At 46.3% G+C, this 24,084-nt stretch overlaps 1 protein-coding gene across 1 annotated transcript in view; it reads right to left on the minus strand.

Moving 5' to 3' along the window:
• ENPP6 (ectonucleotide pyrophosphatase/phosphodiesterase 6) overlaps positions 1 to 24,084 on the minus strand; it is a 237,049-nt gene that overhangs the window by 156,127 nt on the left and 56,838 nt on the right. Inside the window, exon 2 of the mRNA XM_085641899.1 lies at positions 14,877 to 15,056. Coding sequence (XP_085498025.1) covers positions 14,877 to 15,056 — 180 coding nt within the window. The remainder of the gene's footprint in view (positions 1 to 14,876; positions 15,057 to 24,084) is intronic.

A 24,084-nucleotide genomic window follows, 5' to 3' on the forward strand; every position in this document is an offset into this window, starting at 1 on the left:
GTTCCCAGCGGACCATGGGAGGAGTGGAGGCGGGGTGACATGTTCTCTTGGCCACTGTGGTTACAATTCTCACCAAGGTTTGGTCTCCTACTGTGTCACTCCCTTCATCTAGGAGATTTAGTACTAAGAGAGCTATCTCTGGGGTTGGGTCTATCGGCCACCCCAGTGCTCTATATAAGGTGGCATAGATTGCCTGCCAGTATTCCGCAATTTGAAGGCATCCCCATACCAAGTGGGAAAAAATGTGCTTGTAGTTTTGGGCGGCACCAACAGCCAGAGGTCTAAGCATGGGACAGTACCACGAGAATCGTGGTGTTGCTCAAGAGCATGACATAGTTGTAAGTATGTTAAAAAAATGAGATCTGTGTAGGGTGTAGTGTGCTTGGAGGGGCTGAAAGAACTTAATATGAGAACCTTGCCATATGTCTCTTACCATGGAGATCCCAATGTTGTCCCATACTCTAAACCAAATAAAAAAAGATAAGTGACGTAGCCATCGTCCAGTCCATAGCAGGGTCTCCAATGTGATCCATTTTGCCTGAGCCAGTCCACCGCAAAGGTCTAGCTCTGCCTTGTCACCTCCTTCAGCTCTTGGCATTTGGATGTCGTGTGCTAGTGGGGTTGAATCCTCCCTCGGGGTCTATGTGTGTGGAGCATAAAGTTTACCATAGTATGCCGCGAATGCTGCCACAATATCGGGGGCTGTTTCTACCACTGCACCGCACTCGGTCATTATCACAGGGACTATACAGGAGGTGACGTCCTTCATCACCAGCCAATAGAACAGCTTGCTCAATTTAACCCCCCCCCATTCATAGGCCCTGTTCATCAATGCAAGCTAGCATTGGAGGGCCTCAACAAGTGCCAGTTGTTGTAGTGATTCGCTCTATAAAGCCAGACGGTGGAGCTCGGATTCGGTCATTGAGGCTTAGCCAATTCTTTCTAGCATTACCATATTAAGTTCTAGGTCTGTTATTTGTTGATGTTTCGCTCATTCCGTCCCCTTTAATAAGATCATGTGATTCTACATAAGGAGTGGCCTTACCTGCTGCCCACAACACACCTGGAGAATCTTCTGTGTCTTGGTTTAGTTCGTAGTGCTTGCCTATTTCTTGAACAAGAAAATCTCTAAATTCACATTGCTGCTTGTGCCTTGAATTGAGGCACAGTAGCGGTTCGGGTCCCTCCCTCTGGTGGCCAAAGATTAGAGCTACTGAGGCATGGTCAGATATGACATGAGATAGTATGTGGGAGCCTGTTGTATGTGTGAAGTTAATTGCAGCAGATCAATGCAAGAAAGTGAGTTGTGTTCCGCGGAAAGGTGAGTATATCTGTATCGGGGGATCCACTCCCTCCAGGCATCACAGAGTCCCAGGCTCTGTGTCCAGCCCCACACACCTCCACCCACTGTACACTGGGTAGTCTCAAGGCCCATGGAGTTTAGAAGAGGAGTCATCATGTCTTTAAAGTCTCCTCCAATAATGGTAAGCCCATAGGAAAGGCAGAGAATCTCTCCCCTCAGGTCATCCATAGTACTGTGACTCATGGTGGGTGGGGCACACATTCTCATAAAATGGTGTATACAACCTTCAAGGGAGCCCTCAACCACAACATATCATCCTAGAGGGTCTAGGCGCACGTTGGAGATGACCAGGGCAAAAGTCTTATGGAGGAGCATTGCCGCTCCCCTAGCTCCTTGTGTGTATCTCCATCTTAGAGATGTGGATAATCTGGAGTCTTGCTAGGATTATCAGCATGTATTGCAGTTTCATTGCCCGAAGTTTCAATGGCTTCGAGAGTTGTTGAACAGAATGAGGGTGGTCTGGCAAAAAAAATATTGACCTACTGTGATTGGTAGGTAATTTCTTTTGCTTCTGGTCTTCCTGAAGGATCTTGTCCAAAGCTACAGCGGACCAGGAAGGGCAGTTAGTGCTCAACAGGCGGGTTTCCTGCAATAGCAAAACAGCAGGGCTGTGGCATTTAGCACCGCCCCTCACCTTAGTCGGTCTTTAAGGTAAAGGAGCCAATATCAGGGGGTGGCAATGTTATGCAGAGCCAGCAGGGCCAGTACTGTGCGACTTCTAATAGTGGTGTTGAATACCATGAACCTATGGTGTGAAGGCTGTAGGTACTGTGGCAGGTGTCGCAATATGTAGACCAAACAAAACATTGAAAACTGAAATTCGGTAAAGCCAAACCCGGCTAATATAAAAATCTGTGCCCCCCTAACATTTCCCACCCTATACTTTCCACAAGAAACATTTGTCGCCCCACCCCCCAAACTAACCAACTAGTTTAAACTGTTGAGCACGTCCAAGTGAGTGCTCCTACTGGTGTCTGTAGTGGCCCGCCATGTAAGAATGATACAATTGTTCCAACAGGGATCCTGAACATCTGGGTCTCATACGACTTCAGACAGTGTCTATTATGCCCGGAGCAGGATCTTGGCCTATAGTTGTGGTTGGGGAGTGCCTCTGGGGTTGTTACTGTGAGTGAAGGAGCTCCAGGTCTGATCAAGGGCCTTCAGGGTCAGAGCAGGGGGTGCCAGGTGGTAGTACAATCCTGGTGGAAGGTGGGGGGTGCTGTGGGGGAGGGTTCTGTGCCATGGCCACCCTTCAGACAGGAAGAGGGCTGCACTGCAAGGGTTTTTGTTTCTCCACCAATGCCAACTCTGGTGTGTCAAAGAAAATAGTCTTATTGCTGTGGATGACCTTGAGTCTTGCTGGGATTATTAGCATGTATTGCAGTTTAATTGCCCAAAGTCTCGCTTTAAGCCCTTCAAATGATTTCTTGAGTTGTTGAGCATAACGGACGTGGCCCAGGAAAATCATGATATGCTGCGATTAGTAGGTAACGTCTTGTCTTCCAGGCTTCCTGAAGGCTCTTGAACTGGTGCCTGTAATTTAGGATTTTTGAAATGATCAAGGGCCCCGGATGAGACCTCTGCACCAGGGACCTATGTACAGTCTCCAATGCAAAGCAGCTAGGATGACGGTGATCCAATTCTCCAGGAAGGTCTCAGGGGATGAGTCCTCAGCACCCTCTGGGAAACCCACAAAGTGCAGGTTCGGGCCCAGTTTTCGATCTCCTCAGCTCTCTTTTCTAAGACCATTGATTGAAGTTCCTGGCAGGTATCTTACGGTTTAAAGACTTGTCCTTCCGCCTCAGTGAGTCATGTTGCAGAGATCCTGGTGCAGAAGGGAGACTTCCAGAATAGCCCCAGTTTCTTCCAAAGGAGATGGTGTGTGGCAGGAATGGGGTCACAGAGTCCACTGGTCCACAGCTCCAGAAGTGGGTGCTGCGTATTTTCGATCTTATGTTGTCCTTTGGCTGCAGTAGGCTTGCTGTGGACCACGATGCAAGGGAGGCGGGAAGCTATCCAACATGGGTGCCAAGTGAGGAGTCAGATCTACATGGGTTGCACTACCAGGACCGTCCATAAGCGGCCATCCACAAGTTGCGGGCCCCAGCAGCTTGCTTGCTCTACTGGACCTGGGTGGCCAGCACGAGCAGCTGTGCTTTGGCCCTCACGATTTGTCAACAGCTGTACCCCATATGGGTCCAAGCCACCCCTGAAGACTCAGAGAGAGGGATCAGTCTAGATTTTTCTACCAGCTTCCCCTGGTCTGGCCCTAGTGCCGGGCAGTCATCCTCCGTCCAGCTTCCCACCTGCACTCCACATCCTGGGTGCCCGCCTTTCAGGCAGGATGAGAGTGTGGCCTCGGACAGTAGCAGCAGCAGCCGGGGCCTTCTAAACTGCCCTCAGGAAAGGGAGGGAAAAGTACTACCCTAGGTCTAAATCTGGGCTGGGAGATGGGCCCCCTGAGAGGAACTGCAGTTTGCCCCGCCAGCCGTTCCTCCGGACCTCAGGGGGTAAAACAGGGAAGACTTACTTGTCAGGGCCACAAGGACAGCACCTCCCTCTGTGCACCTCAGGGCCTCGAGGTCTCCTAATGATCCCCTGAGTTGCACGCGGCTCCCAGTGACCTTAATGGAGCAGTGCGGTCGCAACAGCGGTCTGTGATGCCAGTTCTGGGCCACAGGGGGAACACCCAGTCTGGAACCATGCGGGGGTGGAAGGGCGGCTCGCAGGATCAGCCACATCCTGGCAGGTGGCCCCACTGCGGCCGCAGGAGGGGCACCAGCTCACTTTACCCGAATGTGTCTCTCAGTCTTCAGTGGAGTCACGTCACTGCCCTTCAAGTCGATGCCTGTGGCGTGGGAGCCTGTCACCAAGTCTAGGGGCCAGGGAGAAATGCAGGGTGAGCAGACCCTTTGGGGTCGCCGGACTGGCCTCTTCTCCAGTGAATCTGTCACACAGGAAGGGGCTCCTGCAGGTTGGCCCAGTAGTGCTCGGCTCCCATATTCTCATTTGAACCACACGGCCTCCATTTTAATTCACAGTGCTATCTCAGGGCAGCGACTGCTATCGATGATAGAAAGTGGTCTGAGCAGTGATGTCATTCACTGGATGTCTTCGTCACCAAGGAGGGGCGGGAAAGCAGTTCGTACTGTCCTCATCCTGTCAGCACTAACAGAAGGGTGACAGTGGGCCGGACCGGTTGGGAGCTTTAGCAAGGAGCGCTCATCTAGGCCCATCATGCAACGCGCCCCCACAGACGATCTGTTCCAACCATCATTCATATTCTACACACCAGGACAGAGGAATTATGACAATACATGGAGTATTTGCATTTTGATTTCTTCTCTTTTGAAATTAACAGTCTTGTATCTTACCAGGCTGAATAAAATCGGAGATATCATCAGTCTTGTATAAAGTATACAAGTATAGAAGTAATAAAAGTGTTTCTAAAATGTGTAAGCGAATTGTCAGTTTTTCCCAGATCTGCCTAACATTACCAAAGGTGACACTGCAGGTGTTTCTCAGGGACCAGGATGTTGGGTATCTGCTCCGAGATGGAATGGTTGCTTCTGAGCATCCTGGACTTTATGCGACTGCATGGTCAGACAGTCAAGGCTAGATGAATGAAGGTGGTATGAAGGTGGAAATAAAATTAGTATAATATCATTTATTTTTTAATACCTTTATTTTGCAGTTTTATAAAATAACACAAAGAAAGCAGCAGTCAGTGCTTTGCATAGTGAATAACAACACACACATTGTGCAATAGGCCATTTCGGCAGGCAAGGCCCTGGGCCATATGATTGCACCCCCCAACCAGGCATAGCGTGCTAACGCCCCCTTGTCAGTGCACATGCAAACAGTGCACTCCACACATTCCCGTACATCGCCGCACTTACTCGGTCGTGTCATCACTGTCTTCCGGCACCATGTCAGAGTTCGGGTCCAGCAAGGTAATGCTCAGATCTCTCCACACATCTAGATCAGCTACCGCCCTCTCGTCGCGTCTCCTGGGCTGCATGTTAGTCTCCTCCGCCAAGGTCCCCTGCATCACATCCTTGTGCCATTGTGCAATTCCATGCGCCCTCTGTCCCATCCATATGCTAGTTGCCCTCGGTCTTGCTAAGACGAACACCAATTGTAGGAACTTGTATGGTATCTTTCTGCCCTTTGGGCCATTAACATTGCCTAATAGACAACACTGTGGCATGTCACGTTTAGATGTGTGACCCTGTTCATGTCAGCGACTGCCTGAGTCCCAAAGTCATACCAGCCTGCACTGCTAGGCTAAATGCACGAAATCCGCATCAGCCACCCCGCAGCAGGGACAACTATTAGCGCGGGTTGGGGACATGCCATGCAAGTCCCCGGGTATAAGATAAGAAAATTATAGTGGATCAGTTGAAAGCGGGCATTACATGAAACAGAATGTGTGAGTTTAACATGTGTCCAGTCCCCGGTTACTAAGGGAGCATTAAGATCAATGTCCATTGCCATACTGGCCTGCAGAGCGGTCACCTTCGCATTAGCATGCACCGCTGTGTACAACAGTGTGATCAAATGACTACCAGAAGCACAGGGTAAGAGCATTCCCAGGGTTTGCCTAGGTTCAGGCATTGCTGGGAAGCATGGCCAGGATGTTCTGGCAATTTCGACTGGTGCAAAAAAAATGACCAGGCCAGAGAAATAATTGCTGGCAAGCCTCCTCGAAGGAGAAAAAAAGTCTCCATAGGGTATAAATTCCCCAAATAAGTGTACCCTCCGTTCTGCCATGTCCCGAAGGACATGCCGCCCATCATCTGCTGGACCGGTTTTAATGCACCAACAGTACCCTATGGAATGGAGTTCGCCTCAGGACCACCTGGGTAAATCGTTGCCAAATTGTTGCTGTCTGCCGGATTATGAATTCCACTGAGAGTCCTGCGCCCTCCATTAGTAATTCAGGCAAGCGTTCTACCACAATAAAAGATGTTTTCCCCAGTTATCACCTGGGTGCAGCCAGCTTGCTGCATACTGAAGATGTGCAGCATAGTAACACAAATTCCAGCCCCTGTCTTTGTACCTCTTGGTCACTGTCACCAAGGCCACTCTACTGTGACAGCTAGACTACCGCAGCAAGACAAGAATGGAATCTAACTGCTTGAAGAACCGTAATGGGAGAGGGCAAAAGGAGTTCTGCAGCACGAGCAAACAAGGAGGCAGACAGCGCAACAAGGGACAAGGATATACCAGTATACGGTGCATACAATGTGCAATCTTCGTAGTCTTTCAAGTGAACTCCCAATCCCATTGGGTACTTGCTACTCCCAGCTATGCAGCCTTACAACAGCGGGCATCCCATCACATATTCAAGCATCACCAGTCCCCACCTCTGGGGCAGGCATAGTATAGGGCACAAAGTACAGCATGGTATTTGAGGCCCCACTCTCTGTTCTGTCAACTGACAGTTGTGCATCACCCTCCTGCTCCATGTCTTGTGACACTGGTTTTGAGCTGCATGGTAGTCTTCAGTAACCGTGATCCTCCATGAGCCCAGCGGGGTGGTATTGGTGTCATCTCTGGCTGCGTAGCTGTGGCGCCGTCCCCCATGGGAACAGGATTCCCAATTCCGCAGCAGGATGCGTACCTAATGAGGTGGCACTTCCTATTTCTAGCCATTCCCACACCTCTTCCAGGTGGTCGAAGAAATTAGCCTTCTCCTGTGCAATTTCACTGGATACAGTAGCATACGTATCAGAGCTGCAGTGTTCTTAGTTTTTGCTCCACACCAAGAAGGATTTGCGCTGCTCCTGCACCTGTTTCGTATAGTCCAAGTAGATGGATATCCTACTACTTCCGAAGAGGGGAGGTGGCCATTCACGGTCCGCTCAGAGGATACAGTCTCTGTTGCAGTAGTTGAGGATTTTGGCTATCATGGCTCTCAGTGAAGCTCCCGGGGGCCGGGGTGTCACCAATGCTCTGTGAGCTCTCTCCACTTACTGAAAGTCAGACAATCTTCATGGATGGAGTTTAGACTACACCCAATCCTCTACAAACTTTTCAGTGGAGCCACCCTGTTAGGCTTAGCATCTTGGGCGTGGTTTCCGCTGACTTTTTGCCTCTGCCGCCTGTATTTTTGATGCTGTGCTGGTTTTTAATTTTTGCTGGATTAGAGGTTTTGGGCACTTTGCCACTGCTGTGTAAATTGTGATTACAATTGGTTCTCCCTGGATGGCATATTTGATTTACTGGTAAGCCCCTAGTAAAGTGCACTAAGTGTGCCAGGGCCTGTAAATCAAATGTTACTAGTGGGCCTGAAGCACTGGTTGTGCCACCCACATGAGTAGCCTTAAAAAGGTATCTCAGACCTGCCACTGCAGTGTCTGTGCACAGTTGTTAACTCCCATGTCGACTTGGCAAGTGAACCCACTTGCCAGGCCCAAACCTTCCCTTTTCTTTCATGTTAGGCACCCCTATGGCAGCAGGCCCAAGGTACCCCCCTGGGCAGGGTGCAGTGTATGTGAAAGGTAGGACATGTACTGGTGTGTGACATATCCTGATAGTGAAAACTTTCAATTTCGTTTTTCACTATTGAAAGGCTATCTTGCCCCATAGGATAGAATGGGAAATGCAAGTATAACTTCACTTTGGGACAAGATAAATGCATAACGTTTAGGCTCTCTGAGCTCAGAATTAATAACCCCTTTTTTTTTTAGTAAAGATGGTTTTTAAATTGTGTCTTTGAAAATGCCACTTTTAGAAAGTAGGCATTTTCTCGTTTAACTATTCTGTGTGACTCTGTCGGTTTGTGGATTGGCTGTCAGGTTTTGGAGTAACAGGGGCTGGGGATGGGCATTCACTGTAGACAGCCACTGGGGGGGTTGAGGTGTGCCTGGCCCTTCCTGGACGACTGAGAGCTGAGCTGAATGGGGTTTGGCTGTAGTGGGAGGAGATTTCCTTGCACCTGAATAAGGCCTATCTCCCTTGCACAATGTTGTCTCAACCACCTGTGGCCATACTACACTAGTGAAGACAGAACTGGTTTGGACTGGGCTCAGAGACCCTTGCACAACGAGAACAAAGACATTTTGGGGTATAAGTATTATACCCAAAACCCCAGAACTTTAGTTCACTTTTGAACTCAAGGGGAACCTTTGCCAAGGAGAAGAGCAGAAGAGCTGTGAGGAGGGCTACTGCCCCTTTGCTGTGTGAGGTGTGGAGTTGGCCGGCAGTTGCTGTTTCTGCCAAGGAGAGGACAAAGACTGGAACTTTGCTTTGAACCTGCTTGAAGGAGATCTCCAAGCGCCTGTGTGTGCTGGCATTCTGTTCTGAAGTCTCAGGGACACAAAGACTTCACCCTCAGCTCCCCTGAACTCTGCTGCTGAGAGATCTGAACTGCCCGGAGGTGCCTGTTCAAGCTCTGGGCCTCTGGAGGTTGTGCTGGCTGCTGGGAGCTGGAGGAAACCTAAAGAACTGAAGAAATGTCTGCTCATGCCAAGCTACCCAGGGGGTGAGCAGGGGTTATCTAACGTATGTATACCCCTTACCCTGACTAGAAGCAAGGGTCCCTATTTGGACAAAGGTACCTACCTCTGTCAACTAGAGACCCCCAATTCTAACACACCCTCTGCTTCCTTGGTGAACCCCAGGATGCGTATATTACTTCGCCGGGAGCGGCCCTCAGCGTCTTACACTCTCAGTTCAAACTCCCTCATGGAGGTAGGCATCTGGGCCATTTGGCAGTTAGGGACGACCACTTCCCCCTGCAATTCAGCAATGTTACACTCGGCGGTTGTGACTTTCCTGAGATTGGCGCACAGGAGGTTAACATCAATTGTCTCAAGTATATGTTCCAGCACAGTCGGGGAGCCTTGTATTGTAGCCAACAGTTTCGTCCTAGAGGGCTCTGCGCCACCGTCCAATTAGTCTCCTGCATCCATTGCGCAGGTTTGCCTCGTTATTTGTTGACTAGGGTGGAACAGGGTAGTATATTGGGTAATAGTGTTCGCAATGCGAGTGCGGGCAGGATTGTCCTTACCCATGATGCATCAAGGAGGGACAGCCGCTCACCTTTCTGGACCGCTGGAGTCACAGATTTCTCCTACATGCAGGGTTTCCTGGAGTGCCTGGCTGGAGCCACCCCTATCCCTCAAGATCCCGGAGACAGAGTGCCCCCCCCCCCCCGGCTTAGTGCCCACCTGCTAGTCTCCAGCTGTTGCGTCGGCTCGTTGGGTGCTCCCACATCGCTGTGACCGCTCCCCATGGCCAACTACTGTGGTCTTTTCAAAGTGATGGTGGAAGAGGGCAGTCAAGATGCAGTATCGCCCTGAGGGATGCTGGCCTGTTCCTTCTGGCAGGGTGCAGGGCACATTGGGACAAGCCCTAAGGCGGCAGACAGGCTACTGCAGTCCAGGCCCCAAGTCCAGTGTCACGGGCCTCAATGAAGACACTAGGCCCCGGTCACCATGGGCCACAGTAGAAGCTGGGCAGGCTCCCAACCAGCAATCCCCTAAGACTTCGAACCAGCTACCAGCTATAGCAATGTAGGGGCCACAAAGGGGAGCAGACAGAGGAACCGTGTGCAGTATGTCCCTCGGCTGTGTAACGAGGCAGAAGGGAGCTGATTGGGCCCACCTCCTGCCCCACTGAGCCCTGCTGCCCGCAAGCAGCACCCAATCAGGCCCCAGCCCAGTGAGCCACAATGGAGGCTGGACGGGTTCCTAAATGACCGGGCCCCCAGGGACCCAGTCCATCTGCAGGCAGTAGTGCGGTGGGGGTCTCTGATGGGGGCAAAAAGCGGTCTCCAGGACTGTGCAGCCCACAACTGGTCCTGCCAAGGTAGGACTGCTACAAAGGGTTTAGGCGCCACAGAGGAGGCCCTTCCCACCTTGCTTCAGACGGTCCGGGTGGGTGACCGGGTGCCTTTCAACTGCCCGCAGCGCCCTATGAGCCCTTGATGCGGTGAGCATAGGTCCTCCAGATGGTCCCGGCACTCCAGGGAGAAGCAGGCTTCTTCATCCCTCTCTGTTTGTGTACTGGCCAACACCATCACACTGGGTAAAGTGGCTCTCACCCCTCAGGCCTCCTCACAGCAGGGGCGCCACCAGATGCGGCAGGCTAGCAGCAATAGGGCAGGGCTTCCGGCTCTAAAGCTCTGGCCGATGAAGACAGACAATTTAGAGCCTACATCTTGATGCAGCAAGCCAGTCCCTCTGCAGGATCACCTGAGCCGACTGGTCTGCCACCGAGCATTGGGAGCAGGAGGTGATCTCCACTCCCTCCACCTACAGTGTCAGTGGGCCGCCACACACCTCAGTGTAGGCTCCTCCGCAGTCCTGATCAAGGGCAGCGCCATTTTCCATGTGCATGAATGAGCAGCGGCATCCTCCCGCTAAATCCCTCTGCACCCGGGTCAGCCCATGTAGTGCTGCGACAGTTCACCCAATCTGTGAGTAACTTAAGCAGGATGTTTCAGGATTTTACATGCTGGCTGGTTGTGAACTCAGGGGCTCACGTCCTGTCAGCCATGTTGCCAGGCCACCCCCCCTGGTCTAACATACATATCATAATTTCAGCAAAGCCAGTATGCCCACCCAGGGTTATTACAAATTTAAAAGAACACTTCAATAACATCTTTAAGTATATACACATAGTAAACTAACTAAACCAGAAGACATAACACAACACAATGAGCATACAAAGTATTAACAATGAATACAAAGTAGCAGCACTGGGTTATAATGAACATACACTGCTCACAATCATGACACAGATCACTTCCTCTTGGTTACTAATAATCAGATATTCACGAGGTAGAAGGATTTCTCTCCTCTCTTAGAAATCAAAGACCAATGTGATACTCCCACCAAACATGATGTCTCCCACTGTGATGTTCACATCAGTGATTGGACGCAAACTGTAGCAGATCTTGAGCTTCTATTATTTAGTCATGGACAAATGTTATATTATCACAGGGGAGTCTGCATGCAGGGCCAGACTGCCATTCGGGCATCTGGCATTTCCCAGCAGTCTGTAAGTTATGGGGCAGCTTTTCCGTCTCGATCCAGCCCCGAAAGTGTCCATAGCCTCTTCTAGCCCCCTGCGTGAAGCGCCCGTCGATTCAAACTGGTTTTTCTTTCCACACAATAGGTGACCCTTCAAATTGTGCTACCAGGCATATGATAAAATGTTATCAATGGGTGATTCAAGGGGAAGCCTGGAGTTGGAAGCCCCATATGGCATCACTGAGGCAGCAACAACAAACCACCGCAGTGGAAGAAGGAAGTGCAGACTCAGGTCTATGTCTTCAGTGGGATATTTACCAGCTGGTGCTCTGCGTGCTTATTAGTGGATGGGCCCTGAAGGTGCAATTGCATGCAGCTACAGCAGCTGAGGGTCATTGTAAACCACTCATCTGTTAGTAGAAGAATGAGGAGGAGAGGGTGAAGAAGTGGAGGCTGGTAGAATCCTGTCCACAGTGCTTGCATACATGGGGTATATTTCTTTTCTTGGTCACACAGAGGTGCTGGACACACCTGGGCACTGTGGATTCTGGCAGGATGATGATGCTGTAAAACCAACTCAACATAGATGGCTGCATTTGAATACTGGTTATATCCCATATAAATGTACATTTGGACGACACCATTGCTGTGCATACTAGGGAATTTGGATTGTGCCATGAATATGTTGATATGCATAAAGAGATATATGGATTCTGGCATGACAGTAGTATGGTTACATGGGGATAGTAAGGAATACCACCCACATGCAAGGCCTGGGTCTGTATGGTAAGACACATGCAACAGTGAAAGCAGAGGGAAAAGCAACCTTGGAAGGCTAAGCAGCTGATTGGCATGCAAGCCGCCTTCTACACAGCTAGCGGCACTGTCCTTTTTAACCATTAAATGATCACTCCTGACAGGCTGGCATTAAGAGCATTACACTGGCATATTTGAGCAGCACCCATGATAGGCTGGAATATTTAGTATAGGATTAGCAACATAACATTTTTGATGGAACCTAAACTGGAACATGAACTATGTTGAGCAGTGCACACTGGCACAGAAGATAGACAGGGCCTCATTTGGAACAAAGGTTTGTGTATATCCAGCACGCTATTTATTTTCAGACACATGTATGGTTTTCTACTTTGGAGAAATATTGGTCGTGGACCCCAAGGCAGAACGTGAAGTTTTGCAAAACTTCTAGAAGAGGAAGTTGGTCCATTTTGTATGGCAATCCATCCATGTCATCATCTATACCTACCCTGGTAAGCTTCCGACTGGCAACAGGATCTGCTTTTTCAGATTCAATTGTTTTCATGCAAAATGCATCAAATTCACTCTTAGCATGGCCAGTATCTGAGCTCTCGAATTCAATTAGTGTCGGTCTGCAGAGCCCTTCAGCTTTGACATCGCCAATGACACCATTGTCCCCTGTGGTTTCAAGATCCTCATTTTGACAATGTTTGGTCTCTCCCAGATCATCACAGACCAATCAGCATTGCTCTCATTAAGTGACTCTAAACAATCAGAAACTGCTATTTTGTTTGTTTATATAAAGCATTTTTAATCAGCGTTGCACCTTTTCATCCTTTGTGAATTAGCCTTTGAGCTTTTGGTTCACAACCACAATAATTGAAAAATGAAATGTATAATAGACTGGAATTTGTAATTTATTTTTGTACATCCATATATTCATAGCATAGACTTTATTATTCTTCCCTGGATGCTATAATCATCATATATTCTATCTTTCATTCGTCCCCCTTTTAGAATATATAGGTTTGTTTGTTTAGGTTAGGTCTCAAATATAAATGCACATCTAATAATGATATTATTCATTACAATGTGATCATTCAGCTTGCTTGAATATATTCGTGTTTTTTTCTGAATGGATTGGACGGTCTTTCCAGTGATTGTTTTTGAATGATGGTCACTGGCTTCAAGGAAATTGATATCTTGACTTTCACTTATTGTTTTCAAACAATAACCAAGGCTTCGCAGAATGTAAATAACTGAAAGGCTTTACTACTAATGGTCTATTTTGAAAAAGTTACACAATGTTCAGGCAGACTATATAAACAAAAACAGAGCATTATGAACTAGAGATGAATTTCATATCCGGAGCGTCATTTTTTTGTTTGAATCTGTTTATTGTTTTTTAAAAAGGGTCATAAACAGGATAAGGGATTGACATTGCAGTACCAGTATTTTGCCAAAGATACATCAATATTGCATGAGAAAGACACGTTAAGTTATCAAAATGACACAAAGTATGCTTGAGATATCAGTGGCAGCTGCCGCAGTGAGCACGCGCGGGAGCACAAGATGTAGGAGCCGTTATATGGTGCTCATATGGTTCCCAATACGGGGCCCAATATATGTGTGATTGGTTTGTACGAAAAGCTACAATGAGATCATCGACAATAGTAATCGGAGAGGAAGAGGGGTGGAGGGAGGTAGGTGGGGGGGGGGTTGGGGGGGGAGGACAAAAACTAGGGGGATAACTCTGCCCAACTCCGGTCTCCCCAGCCCATTGCATCTCTCCCAATTCCCAAATATTATACAACTGCATTCACATCCCCCTTCGGTGAACCCAATAATTCTGGGCTGTGTGAGGGGCAAGCATGGTGCGACCGCCCCATCACGCTCCTGTTCCGTCTACGGTAGTTGGGTGGTCGGGGTGCTGTTCATGATGGAAATCATGTAATATAGTGTCCCAGTTGGTATCAATAGGGAACCTGCGGAGTCCCAGGGTTTTCCTTATGTAGCGCGCTGCCTTCAGCTTGGACCCATACAAAGCGCAACTGTTTCCAGACTAACCAAGGAGGAGGCTCAGGAGACCTCCAGCGCCCGGTGATTAAGTGTTTGTCGGTCAGCAGCCCAAATCAAGAAAGCAAGAAGGGATAGTGCGGTCATTGTGCGGCATAACATTAGGTGGAAGGAAATCTGCTCCGAGGGCAGGAAGTGGCAAGGAGTGGGTTTTCCATAGTCGACACTAGTGAAACACCCCAAAACGTGTTCTTTTTTAATCATTCATAAACTCCAAAAAGATACATTCCCACCTGTAGTGACCTGCAGGTCACTGGTCTAGTGTTTCTATGTACCGGCCACTCCCAGAGGGCTGGCTTACACCTCACACCCATCCAGCACAGGCATCACAGGACATGTGACCCTGATAATAAAAGGCGCTGGGCGCACGTGTCCTGGGCCAGTTCCACCAAGTACAATGTGGTGTCCGTGTCATTACTAATACTACAAAGGGGCCTAGGGCCCCACACTATTACACCACCCTGGGTAAGGTTGGAGATTGACTCATGTAAAGGTTAAGTGCAAGTCACTATCGAGTGTGGGAAAAAGAGAGGGAACGGTCTCAAAATTGGTGGCGGTGTAATTGAAGGGGTGTCTCTACAAGAAGACACTCTATCCCCTTCAAGTTAATGGATAGCACTCAACACAAAACCTGTATAAATAAATACATCCATACAGCAATCATTTTAGAGTTGGAAAAGGCACATTTGGAACCTTACCAGGCCAGTAATACATGAAGACTTTCTTTTGTTCCTTTATCATGGTCACCCATAGAGGCTCTGATCCGTCCCACCACATAGGAAGCAGGCTGTCTTTATTAGCACCAATATCAAATGATGTGTTTGTCTTTGGATCCCACATGTAGTTTCCAACCATCTGATGCACCTCAGTGTGACGACCTGTGGGGAACAGCATAAAGAGTGTGAAGGTCTGTGAAGGATTGTACCCTTATGGCTTGTACAACAATCACAATTAAAAGGTTAATTGAAATCATGAGTTGATCAAGGAGTTCAAGTTGGTTACTGTGTACATGTTTCGGTCTGGCTTCCTAACACACAAAAAGGTATCCTACAACCTATGGTCAACAAGACTTCCAATTGGTATGGAAATGGAAAACAATGGAAGGCACCCCATGGTAACCTCTCCAAGTTTTGTCAAAGACCCTCATCCAGTCGATCAGTAGCATTTTTCATCATCAGGTCTCATCCTGGTCCCTATAAACTAGGATGGGCAGAACCATATTTCAGGGAGAACTTAAGATTGAACAGAACCACTGTTCTCATGAGGCCACAGAGTGACGTCATGAAACACGCTGAAGATACTGCCTTCTGTCGGACCGATTACGTGCCAAATGCACTTAAGAAGGTCTGTCTGCTACTAGTTTACAGGCAGACAAGAAGAGACTGGGGTGCATTTGGGTGTTGAAAGGAGACATGGCGGCACTCTTGGGGACTGTGAGACAACAGGGGCATTTCCCCCCTCTTCATATGTCACACAACATTTTCCTACAATAGGGTAAGACAGTGATGACACTGATGTGTTTTCACCATTCATGTCTTGCTGTGCAGAGTGCAGTAACATACATAGAGTGATTCCACTTTATTTTTGTTATTATGCATGGATGGTGTTATGCATAGAATGCATGTACAATCTAATCCGGATGAAACATTGCATTTACCTGCATGTGTATGTGCCGTTCTAGGTGAGTCCATTCGAACTTGCAATGCCTTGTGTGGGGCTGATGAGCAACAATGCTATGAACCCACATTAATATATGTAATGTGTTTTACAGGAACATTTACTTATGCAAGAAACTGAGGGCGAATAGACCCATTACATGATTTACATTTTATGTTGTTTGTCCTAAGACAACTGGGAAAAGACAGCAGACTGTTAAAAAACAATGCTACTTCCGGGGCATTTATTCTAATCCTAATGAAAGCCAGGGATCCCATTGAAGGCTGTGCAAAAATAAAAAGGACGCAACATGTTGCTACTAGAAAGTTAGAAAGGGCGTAGGGTCCTTATACCCCATCAACACCAAACATATGTTTTTATCTATACTGTGGACACCCATTATTAAAATGCTACTGGGGTGCTCATGAGGTAAATGTATCTCCCAGAAGTCCCTGACTATCTCCGGCTGTGGCATCTCTAAAGGATGTAGATGAAGTCGGTATATGCCTTGAATCTCTAATGTGGTAAATCATTTTTTGAAAAAGGCTGTTGAGGTCATCTCTGGAAATATTTGAATATGACTTTAACTAAGGTATTTTGAGGGCATCCCCATTTGTAGGGGGCCCTTGTAGGCATAATGTTCTATTTACCCCCATTAGATAGGAGGGATGCGAGTATCACTAGCAAAGTCTGAAGCCTGTGACCAACTGATGAAAAATGATATGTACAGGGACTATAGTGCTCTATAGTAGGCAAGTCTAGCATGCTGTATTAGCATGTAAGGCATTTCTGGGCTATTGTAAGGCAAATGTGGAAAGCACATAGGAAATACTTTCTCTTGGGTAATCTATGCCTGGATATTTAGCGCATGGGTGTCTAAGGTATAGGAGTCTGTCTGGTCACATGGTAATGATTTATAAGAAACTGTACCTGGAACAACTTGGGGGAATTATTGACACTATTAGTCTTTTAACGAAATAAGGAACATTATGATATTATTCTGACCAACCTATATAGGACAAATAAAAGCATTTTTCTTCGCTTAGATTAAACACCATGTATTTGTTTGAGGTAAAGAATACTAAATGATAGGTCCTGAAGAAGGTGGTTATCAATCATCTATGCCACTAAAACCTGCTTTGGCCATCAATAGAATCCCTTGGCTAAGACACAGCAATGGAAGATTAAAGGAGGGGTCGCCATGTTGTGTTATTAAGAATATACCCGGGGAGGAGGGGGGCGTTTTACGAGAGGCTGTGAATGTCCTTGCTTAGTATGAATGTGAGAATTGTTTGGGTTCATTTTGTTGTATTTTGAGGGGATTAAAATGCCAAGATGAAATAGTGTGTTTTTATTGTGAGAAGAAAAGAAGCAATAATGTTGGATGTATGGATCTGTGATGCTTTTATGTCAAGAATATAAAATGATTTTAGACAATTTGTAGCTAATGTAATAAAAACAATTTTGAAGAAATCTGAGGGTCACTAGTGATTAAGGATTGATTCACTGCAAGAATTATACAGGCTAGTGGGACTTATTTATGATGTTTGATTTGTTATGTCTTCCGTTCATGAGCCTTTAAATTACACTGGGGGTGCCCAAATCAATGACAGAAAGCCATTCAGTTTCGCATGGGATCTGGCATAGTATCACAGTAGCATTTGGCACAATCGGGCAATATGGGATTACAATCGGTTTAATGTTTCGCAAATACAGCACAATCTGATACTTTCCGTTCGGTTTCAGAATTCCCATAATAGGTCAATTAAATGGACTTCTCATGATCTCTTTCAGGATTCCTAGTTGAATTAATGATTCGATTAAAGGAGTAATACTGGCAGTTGTCTCTGGGCTCAAGTTATATGGGGGAATTCAAGGAAGTTCTGTATTTGGTTTCAAAGTAATGCTTACTGGAGCAGCCCCTTTTATGAATCCAATATCCTTTCCACTGAAATCCCAAACATCAGGTAACACACGGTCTCTTAACTCCAAGGGCAAATCATCGCTCATCAACAATGGGAATAGACCTTCTGCTTCAGATTTTTGTTTTGCTTTTTTAAATACAATAGCCTCATCGTACACATGGAATTCAATTCCCTTTGGTGTACAATAGATGGAACAGTTGAGTTTACACAACAAATCTCTTCCCAATAAATTCACTGGACTAAAATCACATTACAAACTTGTGTAAGTCCTCAAATGAGCAAATTTACAATTTATACAGTAACAGGTTCAGTTATGGGATTTGACTTAATCGATTCAAAACACCAACAACTTGTATTCTTCCTCACGAGGAGTAGGTTGGGAACTTCCGCTGTTCTTACGGTGAAACGGGTAGCACCATTGTCAACAAGGAATGAAACAGGGGTTCAATTTACCTTGCTATCCACATAGGGACCACCTGGTTCTACCTCTAAGGACGCGCAAATTACGCATTCCTCCTCCTCTCTCAAGCACCGTCATTGTGACAAATGAGTCACTGTCATAAATCTGAATTAAGTATTGCGGAGTAACATTTGGATTTGAATCCATTTGGCCATTGATATGAAAACCTTGATTTACATTATATTTTTTAATTTGGCCATTCATGTGTGGCATTGGGGCTTGTGGTATTTTTTAAATTTACATTTTGCGGCCTTTGATTCTGCATCATATCATTTACCTGGGGCTGTGCATTTCTACCCTGTGATACCTGCTTATTCATCTTATTCAATGGATTAAACCTACACTTGTGCTTCCATGCCCGAACTTGCTGCAAATATGACAGTTATTAGTCATTTTCAACATTTCTATAGGTGTCCCTCTACGTCCAGTCGGTGCATTCTGTTGTTGTCCAGCTGCTACTTCGCATATCTGAATTCGCTTGACCGTTTACTTGCATGACAATTGCATAATCTGCACCAACTCCCATATAACGCTTTTTCACTGCCCTCATTTGAGCCAACATCAACTTCTCTTTCAATTTCTTATGTTTGGAATCCAGCTCAACTCCACAATATTTGGCATACCAAAGAATTTCCTCTATTGGTTTGCTCTGCCAGCAAATCAAGTGTTGGCACTTATTTCAGGTCTTAGGTCATCCATAAACCGATATACAAAATTCCCCATATCCTTTCCTGTCACATTTTCCATTACACTATATTGTTATTCAATGCCTGCAATAGTCGTTCATAGTACGCGTATACGGTCTTTTAATTCCTGTGTCATTCTATCAATCTTTACCCAATCAATTTCCTTTGGAGAAATCTTTCCCTTCAAAATGGGAGTGGTTTGTTTATATATTTTTTTCATCGCCTCAGGCGATGGTGCACCAGTTCTTGGATCTTTAGCAGGTTCAACCTCAGGCCAATCTATAACAATTTAGCATTCAGTCTGTAAATCACTTGGGATTATAATATCAAACAAGGTATCCAAATCTCTTAATAGAGCCTTTAAAACCTTAACAAGTCCGTCAACTTGTTTATACCAATCAAAAGGTTTCTCTCTCAGTTTTGGAAAATCATTTGTGAAGGACAATATGTCTGGTCTGGCCCGGTCCATGGGACATGAAGGTACCTCCCTCATTTGAAGCATCTTTACTTCTGATTTTCCTTCCTCTCCCTCAAACATTGGATAAATGGGCATAACCATTTTCTCTGGTTCCTTCCTTTAAGTCCACCTGCCTTCCCATTTCTCCAACTCACCCAATTTCTTAAGTAGAGTCAAAAACTCCTTAATCTGTAATCTCTTCCCTGAAGTTTTCCAATTCTCAAGGTCTCCATCACTAAAGTCTAACTGATACGTTTTCTGTAATGTCTTTTATTTTTGAATGTCCACCCCATATTTCTAGGCAATTTCAGCTAACTTCTCAGGAGTAATTCTGGCTCGACATATAATATCCTTGCGTACAAATACCAATTTATCACCCTTGTTAAGGACAATTCTGTTAGGGCTGATAGTTCCCTAAATCATTTCTTCCAATTCTACATTGAGCTTTGGCACATCAAGTGACTCTTCATTTGGATTTCTCATGGTAGATGTTTCCTGAACCTCCATGCTGTTATCAAATGCAGATGGTGCTATATCTCCAATCGAATCATCAAGTTCCTGTGGGCTAGGACCTATCTGAGATCTCCGTGCCTCCCTCCACTGGCTCCTTCCATACATGGTGAAGTATGTATTTCAGAATTTCGTGTATCTATTTGCAGAGTTCTCCCTGCCATGGCTTGGGCTGCTCTACTGGGTGTTTCCATATTCCTTCCATTGGTACCTGGTAATGGGATCGGTCTTATATGATTTTGTGTTATACTAGGTTGGACCATTTCTATGGTAGCTACAGATTAATTTCCATGAAGGGTATTTTTAAAATTTGGATTCCTTGAGTCGGTGTTCATGTGTTCTGCACTCAATCTTTGTGAGTTAATATTTGTTCCCCCCATTCCAGTAGGAATGGTTAGTGAATGTACCTGCTGTCCTCCACTACCCGACTGATAAAGTGGAACTACAGGTCCGAGGGTCACTCAAACTGGTAGAGCATCAGGAGCATTTGGTGTCATGGGATTATTATGTTCTGCTCCTCTAGGTATTTGTTTACCAGTCAGGAAAGGATTGTGTGAATTTGAATTTATAGGCATTGAAGGTGCATTGGGTAAAGTTCTTATAAGAGGATTTGAGTCAGTTTGAGATAGATCCTCATTATATGGTGGAGGTCGGTTTAGCAATAATGCATTTAAAAATTAATTGTCTATTTCCTTCTCACTCTCATCAGTTAGCGCAAATGTCTGAGATTTCTCAAGATGTTTTTTCTTCTCGTTACATTTTCCTTCACCGTTTTCTGCAATTAATACAGGATACAGTTATGCTCCCTCAGCTATGTCTGTTCTCCGTGGTTTGTGTTGTGCATCTCATCTAGCTTCAATATACCCATTCAGAGTATTTTTTTACCTCCCCTGACATCTCTGCTTCTCCTTCTGATGAGCAACATGCTCCCATTCACAAAGCACTTTAAACTGCATAGGTCTCGAAGGTGGCTCAATATCATTCAACTGTCTGCTCAAATTTTCGAGAATTTGTATATTAAAAGTTCCATACTGTGGCAAAGCGAAATGCCCGTCCTTCACTGTATACTTTATCCAATTCTTTAACCAGGTATAGGTGTGATTATCTTTCTTTTGTGTCACATACAAAGCAGGAGTACACTGAGGTGGTACGTGTACCCCCTCTCTAATAGGTACAGGCACATATCCCTGCATTAAAGTCTTTATATTCTTCAAGATTTTCAATGTTCTCAATTAATTTTCAAATTGTCCTTTACAAATAATTCTCTCAGCAATTTTCCAAGAAACACTTCCTTGTTTTCGTTTCAACAGCCAATACCAGCACGGCTCTATGACGTTGTCAACCTATTGCAGCGCGGCTTCACACTAACTAACCAATCACAGCGCGACACTCTCAGAGGTCATTCAACTTCTCGTAGTGGCTACCCCTCCTTTACAATTTAGCATGTACTTCTCCCAACAAAGCACTATCAAAACAAAAATGTTACCACAAATATTACAGGCAGCGATATAAGGAAAAAGTTCTCAAATAAAACTTGTCTGCTTCACTAAAATAAGTTTATAGACTTTCACTCACCCAAGAATGTTGTACGATCACACACTCCAAGCGAAATCTCGACCAGCGTGATCTCACTTAATATCCTTAGGGTTTTTTCTCAGTGCACGGAGAAATAATTATAACGATTGTAACTTTACTTTCACAAAAGTTCCCTTCTCCGGTGATACTGCTGACAACATCTCACATACAGCACCTACTAAACAGCAGACAAACTTACTCAGAGAATGCTGCACTGAGACCACCCATAGGTGTATATCCTGGGAGCTTAGGCCACTTCAGACCTGATAGCAACTTGAACTCAAGAATCAAAGTAAGAATGCTATTCAAGCATAAGCACCAAGAAACGTCACTATCAATTTTCACAAATTACACATTAAGCTACAAATTGCACACACCCTATTAATACTCACACTACTTATTTCATCCCATCATTTTCTTGACAACTGGCACTTCAATCTTTACTGAACTTGGATTTTAGGGTGGAATTATAGTGACCTCAATATGCAACCCCATTATACCCTAGTTTTGTCAAACAGTAAACCATCCATAACCCTACCAGAAAAACTGTTGAAGCATAGGCTGGGCCCCAAGTTTATCATACATTATTTTTGTTCATAAACCTCATCTCAGACCTCTTGCTACCTAATACTCTTACTGGATCCTCCGATGGATCGTGTTCTGTGCTGATAGGGACTAGATATTCGGAGGATGCGCAATCATCCAATGAGGACCAAGTATAGGATAATTGCAATTTCTGACTTCTTACAGTCAATAACTACTCTATAGCAACCCTAATTGACTCAAAATCAAATGATTTAGCCACAAGGAATGACGAGACTGAATTAGCAGAATTTAGATTCAAATGTTTAGTTATTCATTTAGAAGTAAAGAACATTAGCATTGAATAACATAAAACCCCAATATCAAATTTGTAAAAGAATTTATTAAAGTGCTATCAGGCCTCTGAAATCAAAAAAGGGAAAGAAAAAAAAACTTTCCTCAGCCGAAGTAGGTATGGTCTTATAGAATGTGGGGGAAATCAGTTGAGTCTCATACAAACCCTCAAGAAAAGTTCAGCAAAGTTCAAAGTGATCAGTTCCAGTTTGTTAAAGGCAACAGCCTATCTCAGTCTGTCACTGCAACAGCTATGTCGGAGCAGGATGACATGAACCTTTCAGCCAAAAAGGTTCAACCTGCAGTAGCACACCAGTTTGCAGCAAATCACAGTGTTACATCACAAGTTGCTTCTGTGCTCGGTTGTCCAAGCAACGGCTGTTGCCACCCTTACACTCTCCCACCAGCTCACAGTCAGTCTCAGCTCGGACTCGCTCTCTAACTCTCTATTTTCCCAAAATTGTCAGCAACTATACATCATAAGTTTACAGGGTGACACCCACTGACATCACCAAAAATATCAGACAACTTGATTTTCATTGGACAATCAGGATAGAATAGACGAGGGTGATGTAGAAGGCAGAAATATGCAAATCCAGAAAAGTTAGTTAAATCGATTATGCGGCTCCTTCAATCAATCAATCAATCAATCATAACATTTGTATAGCGCGCTACTCACCCGGAGGGTCTCAAGGCGCTTGGGGTGGGGGGGGGTCCGCTACTGCTCGAACAGCCAGGTCTTGAGTTGCTTCCTGAAGGAGAGGTGGTCTGAGGTCAGGCGGAGGTGGATGGGGAGGGAGTTCCAAGTCTTGGCTGGCAGGTAGGAGAAGGATCTTCCTCCCGTGGTGGCTTTTCAGATGCGTGGAACGGAGGCGAGGGCGCGGCTGGTCGATCTTAGCTGGCAAGTGGGAGTGTAGAAGGTCAGGCGGTTGTTGAGGTACCTGGGTCCCAGGTTGTGGAGGGCTTTGTGTGCGTGGGTGAGGAGTCGGAACGTGATTCTTTTGCTGACGGGGAGCCAGTGCAGGTCTCTCAGGTGTCCGGAGATGTGGCTGTGTCGGGGGATGTCCAGGATGAGTCGTGCGGAGGCGTTCTGGATGCGTTGGAGTCTTTTCTGCAGTTTGGCTGTGGTTCCGGCATAGAGGGTGTTTCCGTAGTCCAGTCGGCTGGTGACGAGTGCCTGGGTGACTGTCTTCCTGGTTTCGGTGGGGATCCATCGGAAGATCTTTGGGAGCATGCGTAGGATGTTGAAGCATGACGAAGAGACGGCGTTGACTTGTCTGGTCATCGAGAGGGAGGAGTCCAGGATGAAGCCCAGGTTGCGCGCGTGGTCCTTTGGTTTGGATGCGCTGCCCAGGGCCGGGGGCCACCAGGAGTCGTCCCAGGCGGAGGGTGATGATCCCAGGATGAGGACTTCCGTCTTATCTGAGTTCAGTTTCAGGCGGCTGTTCTTCATCCACTCGGCTATGTCTTTCATCCCTTCGTGTAGGTTGGTTCTGGCGGTGGTGGGGTCTTGGTGAGGGAGAGGATCAGCTGGGTGTCGTCGGCGTAGGAGATGATGTTGAGGTTGTGTTGGCGTGCGATGTAGATGTTGAAGAGGGTGGGGCTGAGAGATGATCCTTGTGGTACGCCGCAGATGACTTCGGTGGCCTCGGATCTGAACGGGGGGAGGCGGACTCTCTGGGTTCTTCCGGTGAGGAACGAGATGATCCATTCCAGTGCCTTCTCTTGGATTCTGATGTTGTTGAGGCGCTGCACTAGGGT

This window comes from Triturus cristatus, chromosome 2_2 (assembly GCF_964204655.1).
Source record: "Triturus cristatus chromosome 2_2, aTriCri1.1, whole genome shotgun sequence".
Taxonomy (NCBI): domain Eukaryota; kingdom Metazoa; phylum Chordata; class Amphibia; order Caudata; family Salamandridae; genus Triturus; species Triturus cristatus.